The sequence below is a fragment of the Macrobrachium rosenbergii genome, chromosome 29 (genome assembly GCF_040412425.1).
Source record: "Macrobrachium rosenbergii isolate ZJJX-2024 chromosome 29, ASM4041242v1, whole genome shotgun sequence".
In the NCBI taxonomy this organism is placed as follows: Eukaryota; Metazoa; Arthropoda; class Malacostraca; order Decapoda; family Palaemonidae; genus Macrobrachium; species Macrobrachium rosenbergii.
In genome coordinates this window covers 18,842,084-18,862,083 of record NC_089769.1, presented here as the reverse complement: position 1 = coordinate 18,862,083, position 20,000 = coordinate 18,842,084, and the positions used below count along the sequence as shown (strand labels likewise).

The following is a 20,000-nucleotide window of genomic DNA, read 5'->3' as shown; positions in this document are numbered from 1 at the left end:
AGAACTCTACCGACTGATTTTATCACATAAATATAAGAGGCCTTACGTACAATACCTAACTTTCATTAGACGTTTCTCAAAAGGAAGATGTGATTCAAAAGTTAAGTATAATTAAAATTCCAGACTCATTTAGCAGAGTTCCATCCACTGAAGGGGAGGATGGGGTGGAAAAACAAAGTCAGTACGAGATCTACTAATCTATAGTGTTTTCGTTTTACTGGAGTTCAGCCTCATCCCCACCGACTACACCATTCACTAATCCGCTCCTTATCACGACTGAGACTATGCGCAGCTTCATTTCTCATAAGTGAGACTTTACTACACCCGCAAGTGTTGCATCATCGACATAATGAACAACCTTGTTTTCCAGGCCAAGAACCATATCAATGGTATACACTAAAAACAACAGTGAACCAAGAACACTACCCTGTGGAACTCCAGGCACAAAAGGCCTTGGCTCGCTAAAGATCCCATCATCAGCAACTCGCTGCTGCCCACCCGTAAGAAAATCTTGAAGCAATCTTAAAACATATCCACCCACTCCAAGGTTACGAAGTTCATATATGAGTGCCTTATGATTTACTAAATCAAAAGCAGCACTAAAATCTATATGAATTACTCTACACTCCAAACCCTTATCAAGGTACTCTTGCAAATGGCATATCAAATCTAAAAAGCATCGCAGGTACCTAACTGCTTCCATATTGACTAACATCTAACAATCCTTTGGATTCCACTACTTGTGAAGTTGCTTAAAAATTAGTTTTTCTGCAAATCTGGAGAGCACAGGGAGAACAAATATTGGCTTGTAGTGACTGTAGTCAGCAGTTATGAAACTCTTGGGAACAGGCACTGTATTACTCGACTTGAGCTCATCAGCAAAGATACTACGTCGACATAAAAATCTATAGAATCTACAAATCTTGGAAGACAACACACAGAAACCCTTTCAACGAACAGAGGGAAGAAACCAACATGATCTTCATACCAAACCTTCACACTGATTTAACATTCAAACGGCAGTTCCCTTCAGAAAATGTTAATAATAAAGTACCTTATTATTATCCTGAATTTTCCTACATTTTCTTAATATCCCTACATCAAAATGCAAACTTTGTAAGAATAGGTTCAGGATGACAAGTATCTGGGAGAGAGGCATCCTCAGCCGATTGCTTAGCTTCAAAGGCTCGATGAAGTAGGCTACTTATAGATGCCAGTTTGGTCCACCACTGATGAGGGTGAGCAAGTCCGTTAAGTTTCCTCTTTATGGAATTATTGCAATTTCTCTCAGCTATTTGGTATATTCTATTTGCAGGGGCGATACTCAACAAAAATGGTGTAACTTGCATGCGAACGATTTCGTCTCCGCGTTGAATTTGGTCTGTTTTTCATCGTAAGCTCGCCTATACATGTATCATCAAACCATGGCTGGTCATTTGTCCTAATCTTGATGACTTTTCTAGGTACACCTTACTAAAAGCCATCATCATTTCACTTAACCTCTTCTTGGGAAGGTTGTGAAATACCGTGAAGATATCAACTTTGAATGTGGCCTAAACAACAAAAACAAGAACAACAAAAACAATAATAATAATAATAATAATAATAATAATAATAATAATAATAATAATAATAATAATTAGGAATGTATGTAACTACTCGTAACATCTGTCCTCTATGCTGTTATCATGTATTTTACTTCCCAAATCGAAGGTAGAAATTTCCTGGTTAGTCCAATCTTCCTTACTATCTAATGATGTCAAAAAATGGTGCAGTTCGGTATTTTATACATGAATTATCTTGCCTTCAATGAATAAAAAAACAAATAAAAATCGTAACCTGGATAATGTGACATACACGTCCAAATATATTATAAATACACAGGATTTCCAAGTATTCGGGTCCGTGTATATATTATACACATCCGATGCATGTATGCATAAATTTATAATATTCAAGGCACACATATTTGATGAGTACAAGTGCATGCTGAGGTCCTCTCTGTCTCTGACCTAGTTTGCCCTTGCTCTTCGTCCGTGCAACCTCAGGATAAATCCCACGATCACATGGACATTCACGAAGCACACAAACTTGCCCTATGACTGACTGACTGACTGACTGAGAGAGAGAGAGAGAGAGAGAGAGAGAGAGAGAGAGAGAGAGAGAGAGAGAGAGAGAGAGAGAGAGAGAGAGAGGATGCACAATCAATCAGTAAACATAACCTCTTTCCTCATAAGTATGTTAATTAAGCAAGTTTCGTTACTACAATGACCGTCTGCACTCATTCTCACTTAACGGCACCACGATGAATAAGTACAGTAATTGCAATAAACAAAATACAATGTAATGCCTGTGAAAAAGCATAAAAAAATTAAGAAAGCAACGCTGCATACAAAACTAAAACTACAAACAAAATATACTCACCCACACAAAATATATACTGATATATATATATATATATATATATATATATATATATATATATATATATATATATATATATATATGTGTGTGTGTGTGTGTGTGTGTGTGTGTGTGTACTTGTCTTTAGACTTCAAATACAGTACCACAAACAGCACTAAGTTATATTGTAATAGGAAATATCGTTGTGCATAACGGAGCTACCTGCAAGGGTTGAAACATTTTCGAACAAAGTACAAAAGGTAAAAAGACGTAAACAAACATGCTAATAAACAAAAATTCGCCAAAATTTTCAATCTGCCATGCCATATTAAGTGAACTCTAATCTGGAACAGACACCTAAATTCCTTAAATTACCCAAACACTGACGTGATCTTTGTTAATCTTCATAGTGGATCTGCCTAACAGGACTGAATGTGTTCAGCTTTGGTTGAAGTAGACATAATTATTTAGCTTGCCATTTCGATACATTCCCATTACCACCGAATAGGCTGTCTCTCTCTTCATTCAGTATTTCTGACGATGTGCTTCTCTTTGACAGTGTCACTTTTCCACGGAAACAACAACAAATTAACTGTAACTAACAAACCTAATTCTTAAAGAATGCAACCTGTTTTTAACTTTTCCACTGCAGCAACAAAAAATGAACTGCAACTAACAAAACGAATCCATAAAGCATAACAATCCGTTTATAAATTTTCCACTGAAGCAAATGAACTGTGACAAACCTAATTCGTGGAGATATAATACAAATTAGTTTTTTTTACTTTTCCACTGAAGCAGCAACAAATGAACTGTAACTAACAAACCTAATCCTTAAAGAATGCCAATTTTTTTCTTAACTGAAGCAACAACAAACAAACCTAATCCATAAAGAATGCCAATTTTTTTTTTTTTTTACTTTTCCAATGAAGCAACAACAAAAGGAACTGTAATTAACAAACCTAATTCATGAAGAATGCCAATTTGTTTTTTAACTTTTTCACTGAAGCAACAACAAATGAACTATAACTAACAAACCTAATCCAAAAAGAATGCCAATTTGTTTTTAACTTTTCCACTGAAGCAACAACAAATTAACAGTAACTAACAAACCTAATCATGAAGGAATGCCAATTTGTTTTTAACTTCTCCACTGAAGCAACAACAAATGAATCCATAAAGAATGTCAGTTTATTTTTAACTTTTCCACTGAAGCAACAACAAATGAACTGTAACTAACAAACCTAATCCATAAAAATGCCAATTTGTTTTTTACTTTTCCATGGAAACAACAAATGAACTATAACTAGCAAACCTAATCCATAAAGAAAGCCAATTTGTGTTTAATTTTTCCACTGAAGCAACAACAAATGAACTGTAATTAACAAACCTGAATCTATAAAGAATGCCAATTTGTTTTTAATTTTTCCACTGAAGCAACAACAGATGAACTGTAATTAACAAACCTAATCCATAAAAATTCAAATTCGTTTTTTACTTTTCCACTGAAGCAACAACAAATTAACTGTAACTACCAAAACGAATCCATAAAATGCCAAAGCGTTTTTAAGTTATCCACTGAAGAAACAACAAATGAACTATAACTAACAAACCTAATCCACAAAAATGCCAAAGTGTTTTGTACTTTTCCACTGAAGCAACAACAAATGAACTGTAACTAACAAACCTAATCCATAAAGAATGCCAATTTGTTTTTAACTTTTCCACTGAAGCAACAACAGATGAACTGTAATTAACAAACCTAATCCATAAAAAATGCCAATTCGTTTTTTACTTTTCCACTGAAGCAACAAAAAATGAACTGTAACTACCAAACGAATCCATAAAAATGCCAGTGTTTTTAAGTTATACACTGAAGAAACAACAAATGAACTGTAACTAACAAACCTAATCCATAAAAATGCCAAAGTTTTTTTTACTTTTCCACTGAAGCAACAACAAATGAACTATAACTGACAAACCTAATCCATAAAGAACGCCAATTTGTTTTTAACTTTTCCACTGAAGCAAAAACTAAATGAACTGTAACAAACAAACATAATCCATATAGAATGCCAATTGGTTTTTAATTTTTTCACTGAAGCAACAACAAGTGAACTATAACTAACAAACCTAATCCATAAAGAATGCCAATTTGTTTTTAACTTTTTCACTGAAGCAACAACAAATGATCTGTAACTAACAAATCTATTCCATACAAAATGCCAATTTGTTTTTAACTTTTCCACTGAAGCAACATCAAATGATCTGTAACTAGCAAATCTATTCCATAAGAAATGCCAATTTGTCTTTAACTTTTCCACTGAAGCAACAGGAAATGAACTGTAACTTACAAACCTAATCCATACAGAACGCCAATTGTTTTTAATCATAAGCAGGCAGTGGCACGAAGCTTAGCCTATCCTCATACCACTGTTTCACAGAACTGACATCAAATGCTGCACTACCTTATCTATGAGTTTCTCCTCTTCTGTAAATTAGAGTATTTTATATTCTTTATTTAAAATCAACTTAGAAAAAAAAGGAAAAAGTTGTCACTCCAAAGTTGTTTTACTGGCCACCATTAACTACCAATCACCGCTGGAGCCTTTGGGCGAAACTGAGCCTAGTTCACCTCAGCTGAACTTTTCATGTTTTTAACCGAAAATTAATTTTTCTCACGAGATGTAGGACTTGTTTATCCATGAACCTATTTGTTCTATAAATTACAGCTTGTAACTGGTCAACATAACCAAATCGGGCCTTCAAGCCTTATCAGTGAATGAACATTATCAGGCTTGTACTTGGAAAAATGTTATCTTTAGCTGGGCCAATCGAAATTGCTCTTTCGATTCAGTTGTCTTTAGCTTTTAAATATCGAAGATGTTGGCATTAATAGTGATTAAATTCCTAATCAGTCCGTATAACACTGTTCTAGTGACTGTTATTAATATGTATATACTGTACGAGAAGTCCTGCTGGTTTAGTAAACTTATGCCCTCGTTTACCTCGGAACTGTAGAAAAAAAGGGGAGGGGGGATAAAAGCAGGAGAAATGATTCAAGCCCTATTCTGAATGGGTGAGGTTTAGAAGACAGAGAGAAACAGAAGCACATAGAGAATTCAAAAGCAAATATACAGGGCTACACATTGGATTGGGTGTTCAATGCTCTTTGGAACTGGCCGATCAATCATTAACTTCCTGTGGTGACAAAAACGAAAGTTGTTCCTCAGCAAATATCTTAAGGAAACGGACGTAATGGTGGCTACCATAGATTCCAAACGGGAATTTTCTTTGACTGTCGTGCCAAAGCAATTATGTGTAACCGACTAACCTATGTTAATGCAAAATGCAAATTGACGAGTTAAATTTGTTTCTTCAGCCATGGGCGGTTTGATCAATACCGACCGGAACTGCTGGTAAACCACTTTAGTCTGGAAACGATCTCACTGGCCAAGGAAGTACTCTTACAACTTCAATGCATGTATAATTAAATTACCGAATATTAAAAAACCAATAGCAGAATAAAAAGCTGATCCCATATTTCCTTATTCATATACAGTATATATATATATATATATATATATATATATATATATATATATATATATATATATATATATATATATATATATATATATATATATGTGTGTGTGTGTGTGTGTGTGTGTGTGTGTGTGTGTGTGTGTGTGTGTGTGTGTGTGTGTGTGTGTTTGGAGAGAGACAGAGAGACCGACCATTCTGTGCTGTAAGGGTTATAGAAATTCAAGTTGAAGTATCTTTCACCTAACGCATTGGACGTACAAAAATATCCACATGACTCTGCAAGATTAACAAAAATTCTGATTCGCAGTTAAAATGAGAATGAAAACATTGAAGACAAACTGACAATACAAAAACCAGGTGGTAGCAAAAACGAGGAAGCACTCATGGTTCAATGATTGATATGATGCAGACAAATCGAATCGAGGAAAAAACAGTGAACAGTGTTTGAATATAAAGTCGACGATACGACCATCTGAGAGAGAGCCTTATTTGCATGAATGGTGAGAACATTCCTGTGGTTGAGAGAAATAAAGAAAAAAAGAAAAAAACTCGTTTTGGAACAGTATACATTCACACGAAGACGATATCACTTCCAGAGACCAATCAAGATTACGTAAGCATACTTTCAGGACTAAAAATGAGAGAGAGAGAGAGAGAGAGAGAGAGAGAGAGAGAGAGAGAGAGAGAGAGAGAGAGAGAGAGAGAGAGAGAGGTTGGTGGGTGAGTGGGGGTGGGGAGAGATGAACTATCCCTTCATGATATGACGTAAGCAGCGCTTCGCCCCATCCTCCATCCATGGAGTCTTCCCACAAAGCCTCACGGCCACACCACCCCACACGTCCCACAGTGGTTGAGAATCATCATCTGGCACGACGGTGCTATTTTCCTCGTCAGATTTTTTTTTTTTTTTTTTTATCCATGCCTTCCTCGTCATTTCTCTCCTCACTACCTTTGAAAAACTAATCATCAGCATCATCACTACACTGTGCCACTTACCAACAAAGTCTAATCATGTCCTCACATAGGAACCAACGTTTTCATAGCAAATGGAATGCTGTGTCGTTTTTATCATCAAATACCATCTCATCATCTTAGATATCTTTGATACAAAAGGCAGGCAATTAACCTGAATTTACTGCTTTCCCACACATTAACTTTAACAGCTAACTTGTACAGAAAAGAAATAGAGAGAGAGAGAGAGAGAGAGAGAGAGAGAGAGAGAGAGAGAGAGAGAGAGAGAGAGAGAGAGAGTAATAATTACAGCTTCCACTCTGTACACAAACAATTCATCTGATTGCATTCTCACACCACCACAAAAGAATCAGTGGCCAATTGCAAATTTGCAACGCCCGTATACTCAGATTATTATAAAATTATACTGAAATCACATACACACTATACTGAGATAAGCTAGATACACCTTTCTTTCTCTATAGCCTACACTGCTAATATGTCAGGAACACCATCAGCCTAGCCTGTTGGACAGGAACACCTTTTTGAAAACGTCAAAATTCTATTAGGAACGATCCTGTTTGAAAGAAGATCGTTACTGAGGAATGGAATGAACGCATAATAGAAAAATCTGTACCTAACGCGACAACCGCAAAATAAACTTTCCGTGAAATGCTCTGCTTGCATGTAAATAAAACTATCCAGAAAGTGGAACTCAAAGGACTCTAGCTCGAAGCGTATATATTTAACACCATCCGAGTAAACAAAGGCATATCTGTCACAACTACAAAGCGTAATCACCAACGCACCTGCACGCAAATAAATAGAGACAAACAAATACAAGGAGCCGAGGCACTTCCACTCTCGATTAACATAGCGAGGGTACAATCTCCACAATAGCAGCCTCTTCCTTCCAGGCTACTCGACGCTACGCAACCTAATGCTGTATCTGGGCATCGCAACGCTGCCAAAATATGGCCAGTCTTCAACCTGGAGGCACAGTCATGCGGGAAATCACCTAGCACAGGTTAAACACATACCGTAAGTACACACATAAATAGAAGGAACTGACATTCTACAAAAAATTACTCATATGTATACAAAAATATACATACATAGGCTACATACGAATGAATTTTTATCACATCACCGTGATTCATGTGCAAGCATTAAGCTACAAACGTCCTTTAATATCCAAATCGCTCTACCTCGGAAATAATATATTTTCATATATGTTACTGTGTGTGTGTGTATGTAATATATATATATATATATATATATATATATATATATATATATATATATATATATATATATATATATATATATGCATGTATGTGTTTGTTTGTAGAGGGATAGTTTATCCACAGGCACATATCTTTTAACAAATATACATTACAAAGCGTCTAGCTAATTCGTTTTACGTAAAACCATTCAGCACAAGAGGACATACGACAGATCATGTGCATAAAAGAAAAATAAATGAGCACTGAATAAGGAAGTCGTTAACTTGGACCGGACTCATAACCAATTACATTTCCATACAAATATCTAATCAACTATTTCCTCTCCGAAACTATTACACACATTACAAATATATGCACAACAACCATACAATTATAATGGTGAGTCAACAACAAAATTAATATTTTGGCCACAGAACCGCTGCTTCCTGCATGATATTAAATACACATACAAACACACGTCTAAGCAAAATACGAACAAACTATGTCTCATTGCAAGAACTTGCAGAAGCGTCAATCTTTAGGAAGGAGCACATTTCTCTCTCTCTCTCTCTCTCACCGAGCAGCATTTTCCAAAAGCAAGGGACAGCCAATTTCATCTTGTCTCCGTACCAAATAAGCCTATGAAACCTTACCAGTAGGAAAATGCCCTTTTCCCAATCATCGATTTTCCGTCAAGACCCGCCACCAACGCCGCAGAAACAGAAGGGAGACCTCCCCCCTTTCCACACCCAGCCTTTCTCCCCCTTCTTCCCTCCCTCCCTTAGTCAACCAATGCCTAACATCGACAGCCCAATTACCTCTTCAGCGACAAAAATTTCTGCGCCCGGAAAAATGTTTTTGTGGGGTGGGGGTGAGGGAGCCTTTGCTATACCCGGTTCCCATTGGTGGCAGGGGCAACGGAAAGAGAGTGGGGAAAAGTCCTCCCCCCATAAAGGATGAGGATGATGCATGTGATGTCAGCAGCATAACTGTGATGGTGCCTTCTCACTGCATTTCGTGAGGGAACCTGCATCCGCAACTTCTGCAAGTGATACAGAGCAATTCCATCAGGCGCCGCCGGTGGCCATAGCTTTGCCACAACACATTTCTTTAACATCGATTTTCATAGTGTTTGGTAATAATGTCTACAGACTGGAGACTTCGTTCTCTGTTTTACTATTCGTGTGCTACCATATTCATGGTTTCTCATTCTCTAGGCTGAGAGACCACAAACATCTTGACAATCTGTGGGTAACACGGAATATCTATTTATTATACACATGATCGAAAGTATTTTAATCTACTGGCAACTTGCCTGGTTTTTTTTAATGAAGTAGGTTGTAAAATGTTTAAGAGTTATCATTTCTAGGACTGTTGGTAAGACTTTCAAACATAATACCGCACTCAATCTCAAAGTTACTATCAAACTATTACCGTAAGGGATTTTGCTTCTCGAGCACCGAGAAGGAGAGTAAGACAATATGACATTCCAAAATCCATCCCTTTAATATTCACGTCCCAAAAGGAGGTACTGCAGGTATGCTTTCTTGATCAGATTAATTTGATACATCCTATATAGCCTACCGACATACAGGTGCTACAATATTCCATTCTTCACACTGCGATGTTGTGCTCTACCTCAAAGGATAGGGTAAACAATTTAATTTTTAGCATTAACTAAATATCAGAAATCACAGCAATAACAATACTACATAGCACCAATGATTTTTTAGCTCACCACAACTTAAGACTAACTTCCGTACATTATGAAGGGTAATCCCCTTGCACTATATCTTGAGTATCCATCATTATGAACATCTTACTTTCTTTGCAACACAAGTCTAAAACCTCACGAGCACTGATCAAATTGCTCATTTCAACTGCTTTATTATTAGTATATGGATAAAAGACGAAATTTTCAATCCCATCCTCTCAATCTTGAGGCATTTCTCCAACGACACAAACCAGTAACAATACTTTGGTTTGAATAAGAATGCCCTTTTCGCACTGAAATGAAGAGGCATCTACTACCCCAGCCTTGAAAAAAGTTAAGTATACTTTAGTTTAACCAGACCACTGAGCTGATTAACAGCTCTCCTAGGGCTGGCCCGAAGGATTAGACTTATTTTACGTGGCTAAGAACCAACTGGTTACCTAGCAACGAGACCTACAGCTTATTGTGGAATCCGAACCACATTATGCGAGAAATGAATTTCAATCACCAGAAATAAATTCCTCTAATTCTTCATTGGCCAGCAGGAGACTCGAACGCTGGGCCAACAGCGTGCTAGCCGAGAGCTCTAGCCACCCTCCAATGAAGAACCCCAGCCTTGAGACATGATGCAAGTGTCCACATCCACTAACAACTTAGGAAGCAATACGAAAAATCAAGAAAACCTCTCATAAGAGTTGCATGAGTTCAGAACCAGTTACCTTGAAAGAAAGCGATCTTGCTCAGGACGCCCACACCAAAGAATAAACCGTTCAGTAATGAAGGTTTTTTTCTTTTTTTTTTTTTTTACTCGCTGAATGTACAAATAAGGGGATAAAATCTTTACCGCAAGCGCAAGGGTGTGAAGACGAATCACGTGAGCCTAATGGACTCGCTTACATTACTCCAAAGAGATAGAGGCTTCTTTTTCTTTCGCTGCATCTTTTCCCACTTCTATGTGGGGTCGATGTTTCTGACAGCTCTCCTTCACCTGGTTCGGTCAAACACATCGTCTTCTGACAACTGTCTGACTCTCAGGTCTTCTCTAACTACTTCCATCCACCTTTGCTTCGGTCTTCCTCTCGCTCTCCCACCAGGAGGCACCTCCATCTGCATCACTCTCCTCCCTACATGTCTCATCCCTTCTCACCACATGGCCATACCACTGCAGTCTTGTTTCCTCGGCCGCCTTTGATAGTTCTACGACTTTAGTAGTTCCTCTCATTCTTTCATTTCTGATCCTGTCCATTTTTGTTACTCCACACATCCACCTGAGCATTTTCGTCTCTACCGCATCCAATTTCTTCCCTTGCACTCTCTTTACTGGCAATGTTTCTGCTCCATATATCAAAGCTGGTCTCACTATTGTTGATTCTGCAGTCGCACAAGACACTTGAAATCTTTCTCCAATTTTTCCATGCAGCCTGCACTCAGTGTTTTATTTCTGCATCCAAATTTCCATAATCAGCCAGTTAAAAAAAGATACCTAAATTTTTCTACTCGGTTCAACCTTGTCCCTTCCATACTAATCTCGAAGTCTTGATCTTCATTAAAACTTGGGTATTCAGTCTTGGCTATACGTGTATGTATGTATGTATGTATGTATATGTATATATATATATATATATATATATATATATATATATATATATATATATATATATATATATATATATATATATATATATATATATACACGTATATATTATAAGGATACACTTTAGCTGAAATATACTGAACGGGAGTTCTCTTGGAGGTGTCGAGCGTTAATCTGAACAAACACGAGTAAAATACAATTACCGTTATTTAACAGCAACTCACATAACTTTTTTATTTACTTTGAATCACTGCATATAAATGTTGACGGGGCAAGGCGAACGAACACACACACATGAGTGTGTATGTGTACGTACGTACGTGTGTGTGTGTGTGTGTATGTATATATATATATATATATATATATATATATATATATATATATATATATATATATATATATATAAATATAGAACCTTCCTTTTACATTCACGAGATGCAAGTTTTTTCAATAACCACAATGACCATTTAACCTCAAAGTTCCCTCAAATTTCATTATTTTTTAGGATATGCTTAGCGTGCTTCGCAAAGGCCTGAATCCAAATGCAAAATAAATAAATAAGCTTTTTCTTACAAACAGAAACAGATCCAAGGCTTGCAGAGGGGAGTATTTCCCATACACATGGGATTATGATTATAAGTTAAAAGATAATTTTGTCATTTATATATATATATATATATATATATATATATATATATATATATATATATATATATATATATATATATATATATATATAATTTTTTTTCTCTCTCTCCTAGAATAGGTTGCTCGCTCGCAGAAGATTTAACCTTCCATTACTTTACTTAGTTCAGTATCCTGAGATGAATTTATCAGCCCTACTGCCCAATTATAGGAGCAGTGCATCCCTCTCCACATGGCCAAAGCACCTAAAACACTTTGATCTCAAGCCAAAATATACTGTGCAATCGTCCACCTCAACAGATTCAATATTTTTCCTTCTTTTGCATTCGACGTCTACATTCCACTTACATAAAGAAGAGTCGGCTTCATTCCCTGGACTCTACACATATTCCAAACCTCTTCGCAATCTTTCACAACTCGACAGTTTTCCAGCTTCACTGGCTCTGCGACTCGCCTCTTCTTTCATCCCACCGTCATCTGGTATAATTGCTTCGAAACAAAAATCAACCGCTTCCACGATTCCATTAACATTCACAGCTCAATCTTCGTGGTTTCCATTTAGCATCATAGCCTCATTCAAATTCAAGTTTGCTCTCAACTTTGTCCTCGAACATCTACTGACCGTTCGCTGATTTCTCGTGGTAAATATGAGTAGGCGTGCATGCGCAAAGGGAAACAGTGTCCCACTGAAATCTAACAAGATTTTTTCATTCGTAACATAAGCAGCAAACATTAAAATTAATACTACCATATTAATACCATTACTTTAATAATAAGCAATATAATAACAGTACCATTCTTTTGACACGCATAAAATATTTAATCTCAACATCATACTCATTTTCTCAATATAAGAACCTGCAAAGAGGCTTCGATAACCCATTCAACTCCCATTGCGTGATTGATAATGACGGTTGCGCAGGTTCTCGGAAGCTATCTGTAAAGAGGATTTATATATTCTGATATTGCATATACTACGGCTTCCAATCTCCATCATATTCATCATCTTGACCATCATTATCCAAACCAATGGCAGCTGTTTATTTCAAAACGCTCCCTGCTAAGGAGAAAGTCTATCGTTTGAACGAGGCTGTCGGCTAATGGTCCAGTCGACAGATCATCCTCGCAAATGACATTATCGTGATCCCAAGGCAAAAATGATCATCATCAGCGAGCATAGTTCAACCTCTCTCTCTCTCTCTCTCTCTCTCTCTCTGTGTCGATGACAGATGCACACATAAGCAACGCATCTTTAAAGCGCCCGTCAGTCCAGCCTAGCTCCAGCAACGGTGCTACATTGAAAGCACAAGTACGACCCAGGCGTCATTCACAGTCGCACCGCCAAAAATTATAACAATAACATTTTCATTTTATAGCAACACATAAGGCCACATAGGCTAAACAAAATGCCGCTGGCTACGGTTTGGAGGATGGCAATGATGACAGCAGACCAAAGGAAATGTAACTGCTAAATCCTGTAATATACTAATGGGCGTATCACCAGAAACTGATCCTGCGCATCCAAACCCAATAAGTTAAGTATACCTTAGTTTTACCAGACCACTGAGCTGATCAACAGCTCTCCTAGGGCTGGCCCGAAGGATTAGACTTATTTTTACGTGGCTAAGAATAATAAATGTAAATGTTATGAACAGCAAACGATTACACAATAGAAGAAAATGTTTTGATGATGTGAGAAATATGGATTACATGACTTCTGAGTTTAAGTGGTCATGATTAATGAAATAAACCTTGAAGTGGGTTTGCCCCCAAAGTAATTCGCATTAAATCATTTTTCTATTCATTTTCTTCCTTATTTTTATAATGGACTATTCTGTCTATACTTGATCACACCCGTAATTTTTTAAAAAATGTCAATGACATTAAACATTTTGCAGCAAAATTTAAGCGGAGAGAGAGAGAGAGAGAGAGAGAGAGAGAGAGAGAGAGAGAGAGAGAGAGCAATGTTATGGCAGAGATGACGATGATGATGAAGTGATGTTGGTCCGGACGAAGTTGATGACCTTACCAGTAGTAACGGTGGTTTCCTCATCGTCTCTGAGCGACCTGTAGGGACGCAATGAGAACATCTTGCAAGGGAGTCGGCCTGATGTAAAATTCACATGCTCCTGCTCTTGCTCAAAGGCCGTGGATTCGCGCCACTTTAGTTCGGCTTCCGTCGTCGCACACGTATTTGTATGGACAGAGATTACACACACACACACGCACGCACAAACACGAGATGGAGACTCCTGTTACAACAACGTGGTCTCAAAATACTGATTTTCTATTTATTGGTATTCTCGACGACTTTCTCGTGTGCACAATACCCGTCAATTGGGCGCATACGCAAATATATATATTATATATGTGGTATTAAACTGGCTAAAACCCAGTAACAATATTGATTGTGATTTTTGCTGGAGGTATTGTTTTTATTCCAGAGGTGGGGACTGTGTCTTTAGGACTTCAATATTTTTTCAGACAATAAGATTTCCTTGCCTATTTCACAGCATGCAGCAAGAATTTTTATTTTTTATTACTATGATTCCGTTTCACGAAAAGTAGCAATCCCTTTCCAAAAGCATTTAATGCAAGTGCCTTTGCTTTTACTACTTTATTTTTATTTTAAGACAAAACCACAAAATGACTTTTCCCCAGTTTCACCTCAACACAAGAAGTATCACTTTTATGTACCTTACTTCACCGAAAATGCTTTTATTTTTTCCTAACAATTCACCAAAAGTGGCAGTTTTTCTATTCTGGTACGACTTTTGAATCACTTCTGCTAGAAAAGCACAGCACTTCTAATTCCTTTCATGCACGATAAACAACAAAATCTGTTATAGTGTTTTCTTTTCACATGTTGCGGCACGCTAATCCGCCCACTTTTTATAATAAATCTTTGATGAACTTCACCAACTTTATCTTTGTTCAAGTCTTTCTACCTTTTCAATACTTCTTAAACTCTGCTTGAGTAATCAATTCGAAAAGGGTCTTTCCGTTATATATTCCCTTAATAACTTTTTTTTTTCTTTGGCGTCACCTACCGTTTATTAATGCATTTTCAATTCTTCGGTGCGCCCACCCACAAGGCTACAGTCTTTTCTTTCTTGCTTTAGAAGAACTTCTAGACGTCACGACATTGGCACTGCAGGACGTTTTCCGTAATTATAGTTTCCTTGCCGTAACGCGTCGCCAGGTGACTTTCTGAAATCTGTCTCAACTTCAGTCTCCCAACACGCTAGTGCGGAGGGTAGGGACGGGGACGGGGGATAGGTCAGAAAGCTAACAGACAACAACGAGTAGTACGAAAGATGATAAACTTTTTATGCTGGAAGATGAGGAGGATGATGGTGAGGATGATGGTGAGGAGAACTGAAGATCTTGGCGTTGGTGACGACAAAGGCAATGATGAGGGTGATGATGCAGATGATGGCGATGGTGATAGCGGCGATAGTGACGGGAAGGTAAATGAGGAGGGCCAGGGAGAAGATGATGGTGACGATGATGGCGATAATGAGGCTGGTGATAGAGGTTTGTGGTGGTGGCAATGGTGGTAGAAGTGCTTGTGGTTGGTGCATTAGAGGAGGAGGAGGAGGAGGAGGAGGAGGAGGAAGAGGAGGAGTACGAGGGGGAAGAGGAGGGGTGTGTGATCTGGCCCGGTGCCAAGGTGAGGAGGAGGAGGAATAGGTGGTGTTGGTGGTAGTGGAGGAGGAAGAAGAAAAGATCCGCGCCTCCTCCTATTCCTCCCCTTCCTTCCTCCTTCCCTTGTGGACCTCTTTCGCTTTCCCTCTCTCCTTATCCCTTTCTTTCTCCTCTCTTCGTCTCTCGCGTGAACCTATTTCTGGGGTGATCGCTCAATAAGTATTCCCCAGAGATCGCCAATCGCTCTCGGCTGTATTTCCTGGATTCCCTCACACGATGATCCCCGTCCTCATCGTCATCCTCTACATTGCAAGCCTATTTCCGTCTATCCTTGGCCTCTGCGTTGAACGCTCACCACAAACATCACCATGCTCTTCGCAGGACCTCGATATCCTTCGCAAACGTCGCTCCCCTCAAAAAAAAAAAAAAAAAAAAAAAATTCCTTGCTTTCTTCCAGTCCAATACAGGAAGGGATTTCCGGCACGCGATTACTGGTCTTTCTTTCTCTTTTATATGACCGACACTACTCACTAAATGACTGTATACACAACAGGACTAGACCAGTAGGTGATGCAAAGGATACGTTGAAAAGACACGAGATAAAGCGATATATATGGAGGTGTTCCTCGATCTCAGGAGGAATATGTATACCTGTCTGACCCAAGAACAGATCGGAAGACTCACAGACATACACGTGCCATGTTAAGGTCAAGCAGAAACAGCGGCAACACCCACAACCAGCGGCAACACGACCTTGAGGGGGAGGAGGGTGTGCAGCAGGAGGAATGGAAGCGGGAAGTGGAGGAAAAGACAATAAGAGAAATGGACTCTCTCTCGTCCGAGATGATGATGATGATGATGCAGATGACGAAGGGAAGGGGAGCTACTGGATGAATGATGGTTACGATGACGTAGAAGGAGGAGCTACGGAAGAAGGGCAAGGTGTAAAATGGTATCTTTCCCTTCTTTCCTCAAGACAATCGAATTTCCAGACCGTCTTTCTCTCTTTCTTCAAACGGTGGTTTCCAAAGGTATTTCTTGGTAATGAGATTTTTTTCTCCCACGAACAGTATTCACGAATTTTTTATTCTGCGTTATGAGTCGCTGACGGGCGAAGTCGGTATAGTATATTAAAGTAAATATACACCAACCTACAGCAAATCACAGTGAATATACTGTATCTGTCTTCTCCTCTCCCTCTCTCCTGGTTCTGATATTCTCTCTCTCTCTCGATTGGAAGAGGGGGAGGAGGCTCAGGAGAAGGAGGAGGTGTTGGAGAAGTCGGAGGAGGAGGAGGGGGAGGAGGAGGAGAAAGAGGAGGAAGAGGAGGAGGAATAGGAAGAGGAGGAGAAGGAAGAGGAGGTGGAGGAGAAAGAGTCGGAAGAGGAGGAGGAGGAGAATGAGGAGGTGAGGTTACATGTTTGCCTCTCGTTCCACAACCTCATCACAGCAGTCGTCCCCAGGAGGGGATTCGGAAGGAGGGAGTTGGTGTTAAACCTCTTCGGCTTCGATTGTCCCATGCCCGATTTCCAATGGAGCAAAACAAGCTCTCGTCTGCTGCTGCTGCTGCTGCTGATGTACCCGCTGAGGCCTTCGTTCGCAGCTCATCTTTAAAAAGACTCAGTCAAAGACTTATTCGCTCTCGATGAAAGACCGTCCAGGAAACTTTGCTTTCCAGGCCTTCCTTTAAGCATATCTTCCTTTGCCTTGAACTATGTTGCAATGCATTTCACAGAAATCACTGACTATGGGATAATTCCATTAATAACTTGCATATGGGTTTCGTCAAGATTGGTCAAATTTTTCAATTAAATACTTCCTTCACTAAACCACGGAAACCGAGAATTCTCACTTTTAGATCCACATAACCAGACACAGACATTTACTGTTTGCTGGCTGCAATTCTCCAACTACAAAGGTAAATGAAAACTCACAGGTAAAAAAATGGGTAGTTAGGTAAGGTAAAAGGCAAAGTAAAGGTGAATGGAGTGGGTGGTTGGTTGGATGGTTGGTAGAAGCGAGGCGAGACTGACTAGCGGGGACGTCGTTGGCGGATGACTAGATCATACACAAACACGCAAACACACACACTCTGTAGCAATGCTGATGACTGGCGGATGACGAGGACGACGTCGGAGATAGTGGCGGTCTCCTGAGTGTTTATAAACAGTATTTCTCGACAATGTCTTACTGGTGGTGAAAAATTATCCGAGGTTCACGAGGCCTTCAAGACCAAGATCATAGGTTTTGCGTCGACAGCTTCGAAGCGCGGGCAGCCTACATAGCTCTGGCTTTCTCTCTCTAGCTAACTATCCCGAGAGAGCAAAGAGGCGGCTGGGGATAAAGTGTCTGCCTGAATTATATGGAGTTGGATTGCTTCGGGTTGGCTGCTGCACTAACGCGCACACAAACTCCGCTGCTGCCTTACCTCCACTAAAGCCCCCGCACCCAGATAACCCCCAATCTTCGCAGCTCTACCTCCCCGCCCACCAGCCAATCACACCACCTCAATGAATTTATGCAATCAACTTACTACCACCGCGGTCATGGATTAATACCTGCGGTCTGACAGCCGAGACAAGAAAGATTCTGAGAACACCTTTAACACCATCTTCAATGATATGTCTGAAATGGTACCTCCAAAAGAAAAAGAAAGGCAATTGAACAAAGAAACACTGGCAACTCTCCGGACAGGCTCGTCACAAACACAGTTGCCAGTGCGTCTATTCATCGTACTTACATAAAAACGGAAGGGAGAAAACGCATTTCTATTCCAGTCTACTCTGGCATGTTAATATATACCAACATTTGATAAAAAATTATGAAAATTTTAATATACTGAACAAATTAACCTAATACTACCTGTCAACTCTTGCCCCGTGCCGTGGAGTTGCCAACGATCATAAAAAACCTCAAGTCCGCTGACCCACTTCCGGAAAAAAAAACACCATGAAATGCAAAGGACGAATGAATGACTCCGTTATCGACGCAAAATAGAGGACACTGCTTTTCGCTAATCACTGGAAAAAGGAGTTCCCAGAGTACACCAGAATATCCATGAGCATAAAAAGCAAATGTTTCTACACACTAGTTCATGAATTGACTCGGCATCGACTCTGGCACCACACACCAGCAGCCACGCACACACACGAACACACACGAGAGACACTCGCACCTCCATTCATAATTTCTCTCTCTCTCTCTCTCTCTCTCTCTCTCCTATTGCTCTTTTCCTTTCCCCAATCCATCCCTTCCCCTCCCCCTTCCCCGACCACCAGAATCTCCCAGACCGCTGCTCCTTCACCACTGCCCCTTTCTCTCCCCCCAAGACCTGATTCCCCAATCCTTCCCCCTCCAAATCCCGCCAACTTGCCTCAAGTTTCATTCAATCTGAACAACTTCCCCGACCAACGGAGAGCGATATATAAATACAGACTTAACGCGATCATTATCATCATCATAACGTATTCGACACAACATCCAGAAGAGAGAGAGAGAGAGAGAGAGAGAGAGAGAGAGAGAGAGAGAGAGAGCTCATTCCAACGACAAGAGCAAACCCAACAGCAGGCGCTTCCGCGCACACACAAACAATACAGCGAAAGATTAGAGCTCGCACAAATGCGCATGCGTAAGAATTTCATTCACTGACGGGACGTCATTCACTTGGTGGCCTACTGTATCGCTACTAGGGGGAGGGCCACTACTCAACTCTCTGCCTGGAATATATCATTCGTGTTTTTTGACGACCAAATTTTACTTTTTCTTTTGTTCTTCCACGCCGTCGGATGACTGCAGAATGGTAAAATAATTGATATGATGTGGCGAAATGGGGTGAAGGTCAAGCACACGATGAACTGGTCTTAAAGTCAGACGTCGCTGGAAATGACAGCTACAATGTGATCGCACTCCTCACTAACACAGTGAACTTCCACGCACATGAGAGCAAAATTCAACCACCTTTTTGCCCAAGAAGAAAATAAACGTCTTTCTGTCTTCGAAAACAAATACATCTGTCATAACCGCACCCCCCATTCAATCATCACCGGCAAACTTTAAAAAAAGAGGAATTATTGCAATGGCAACATTAATTAGAAATACGCAATTTATGACTAATGCTTAAACGTAGAAATATAGCCATCTGCAAGAGATATGCGACCACAAGCAGTTATAAGTACGAATCATAAAAAAGATAAAATGCTACTGTACTTCAAATAGTGTTTCCAGAGCAAGATAAATTGGATCTCTGAGCTTATATCTGGAAATTATCTGACCA

The 20,000-nt window shown here is 39.3% G+C and overlaps 1 protein-coding gene across 1 annotated transcript in view; it reads right to left on the bottom strand.

Annotated features, from left to right (window-relative positions):
• Positions 1 to 14,331, bottom strand: part of Shc (SHC-adaptor protein) — a 104,776-nt gene extending 90,445 nt beyond the window's left edge. Inside the window, exon 1 of the mRNA XM_067131210.1 lies at positions 14,109 to 14,331. Within this exon, the coding sequence (XP_066987311.1) occupies positions 14,109 to 14,169 (61 nt within the window). The 5' untranslated portion in view covers positions 14,170 to 14,331. The remainder of the gene's footprint in view (positions 1 to 14,108) is intronic.
• Between the last annotated feature and the right edge of the window lie 5,669 nt (positions 14,332 to 20,000).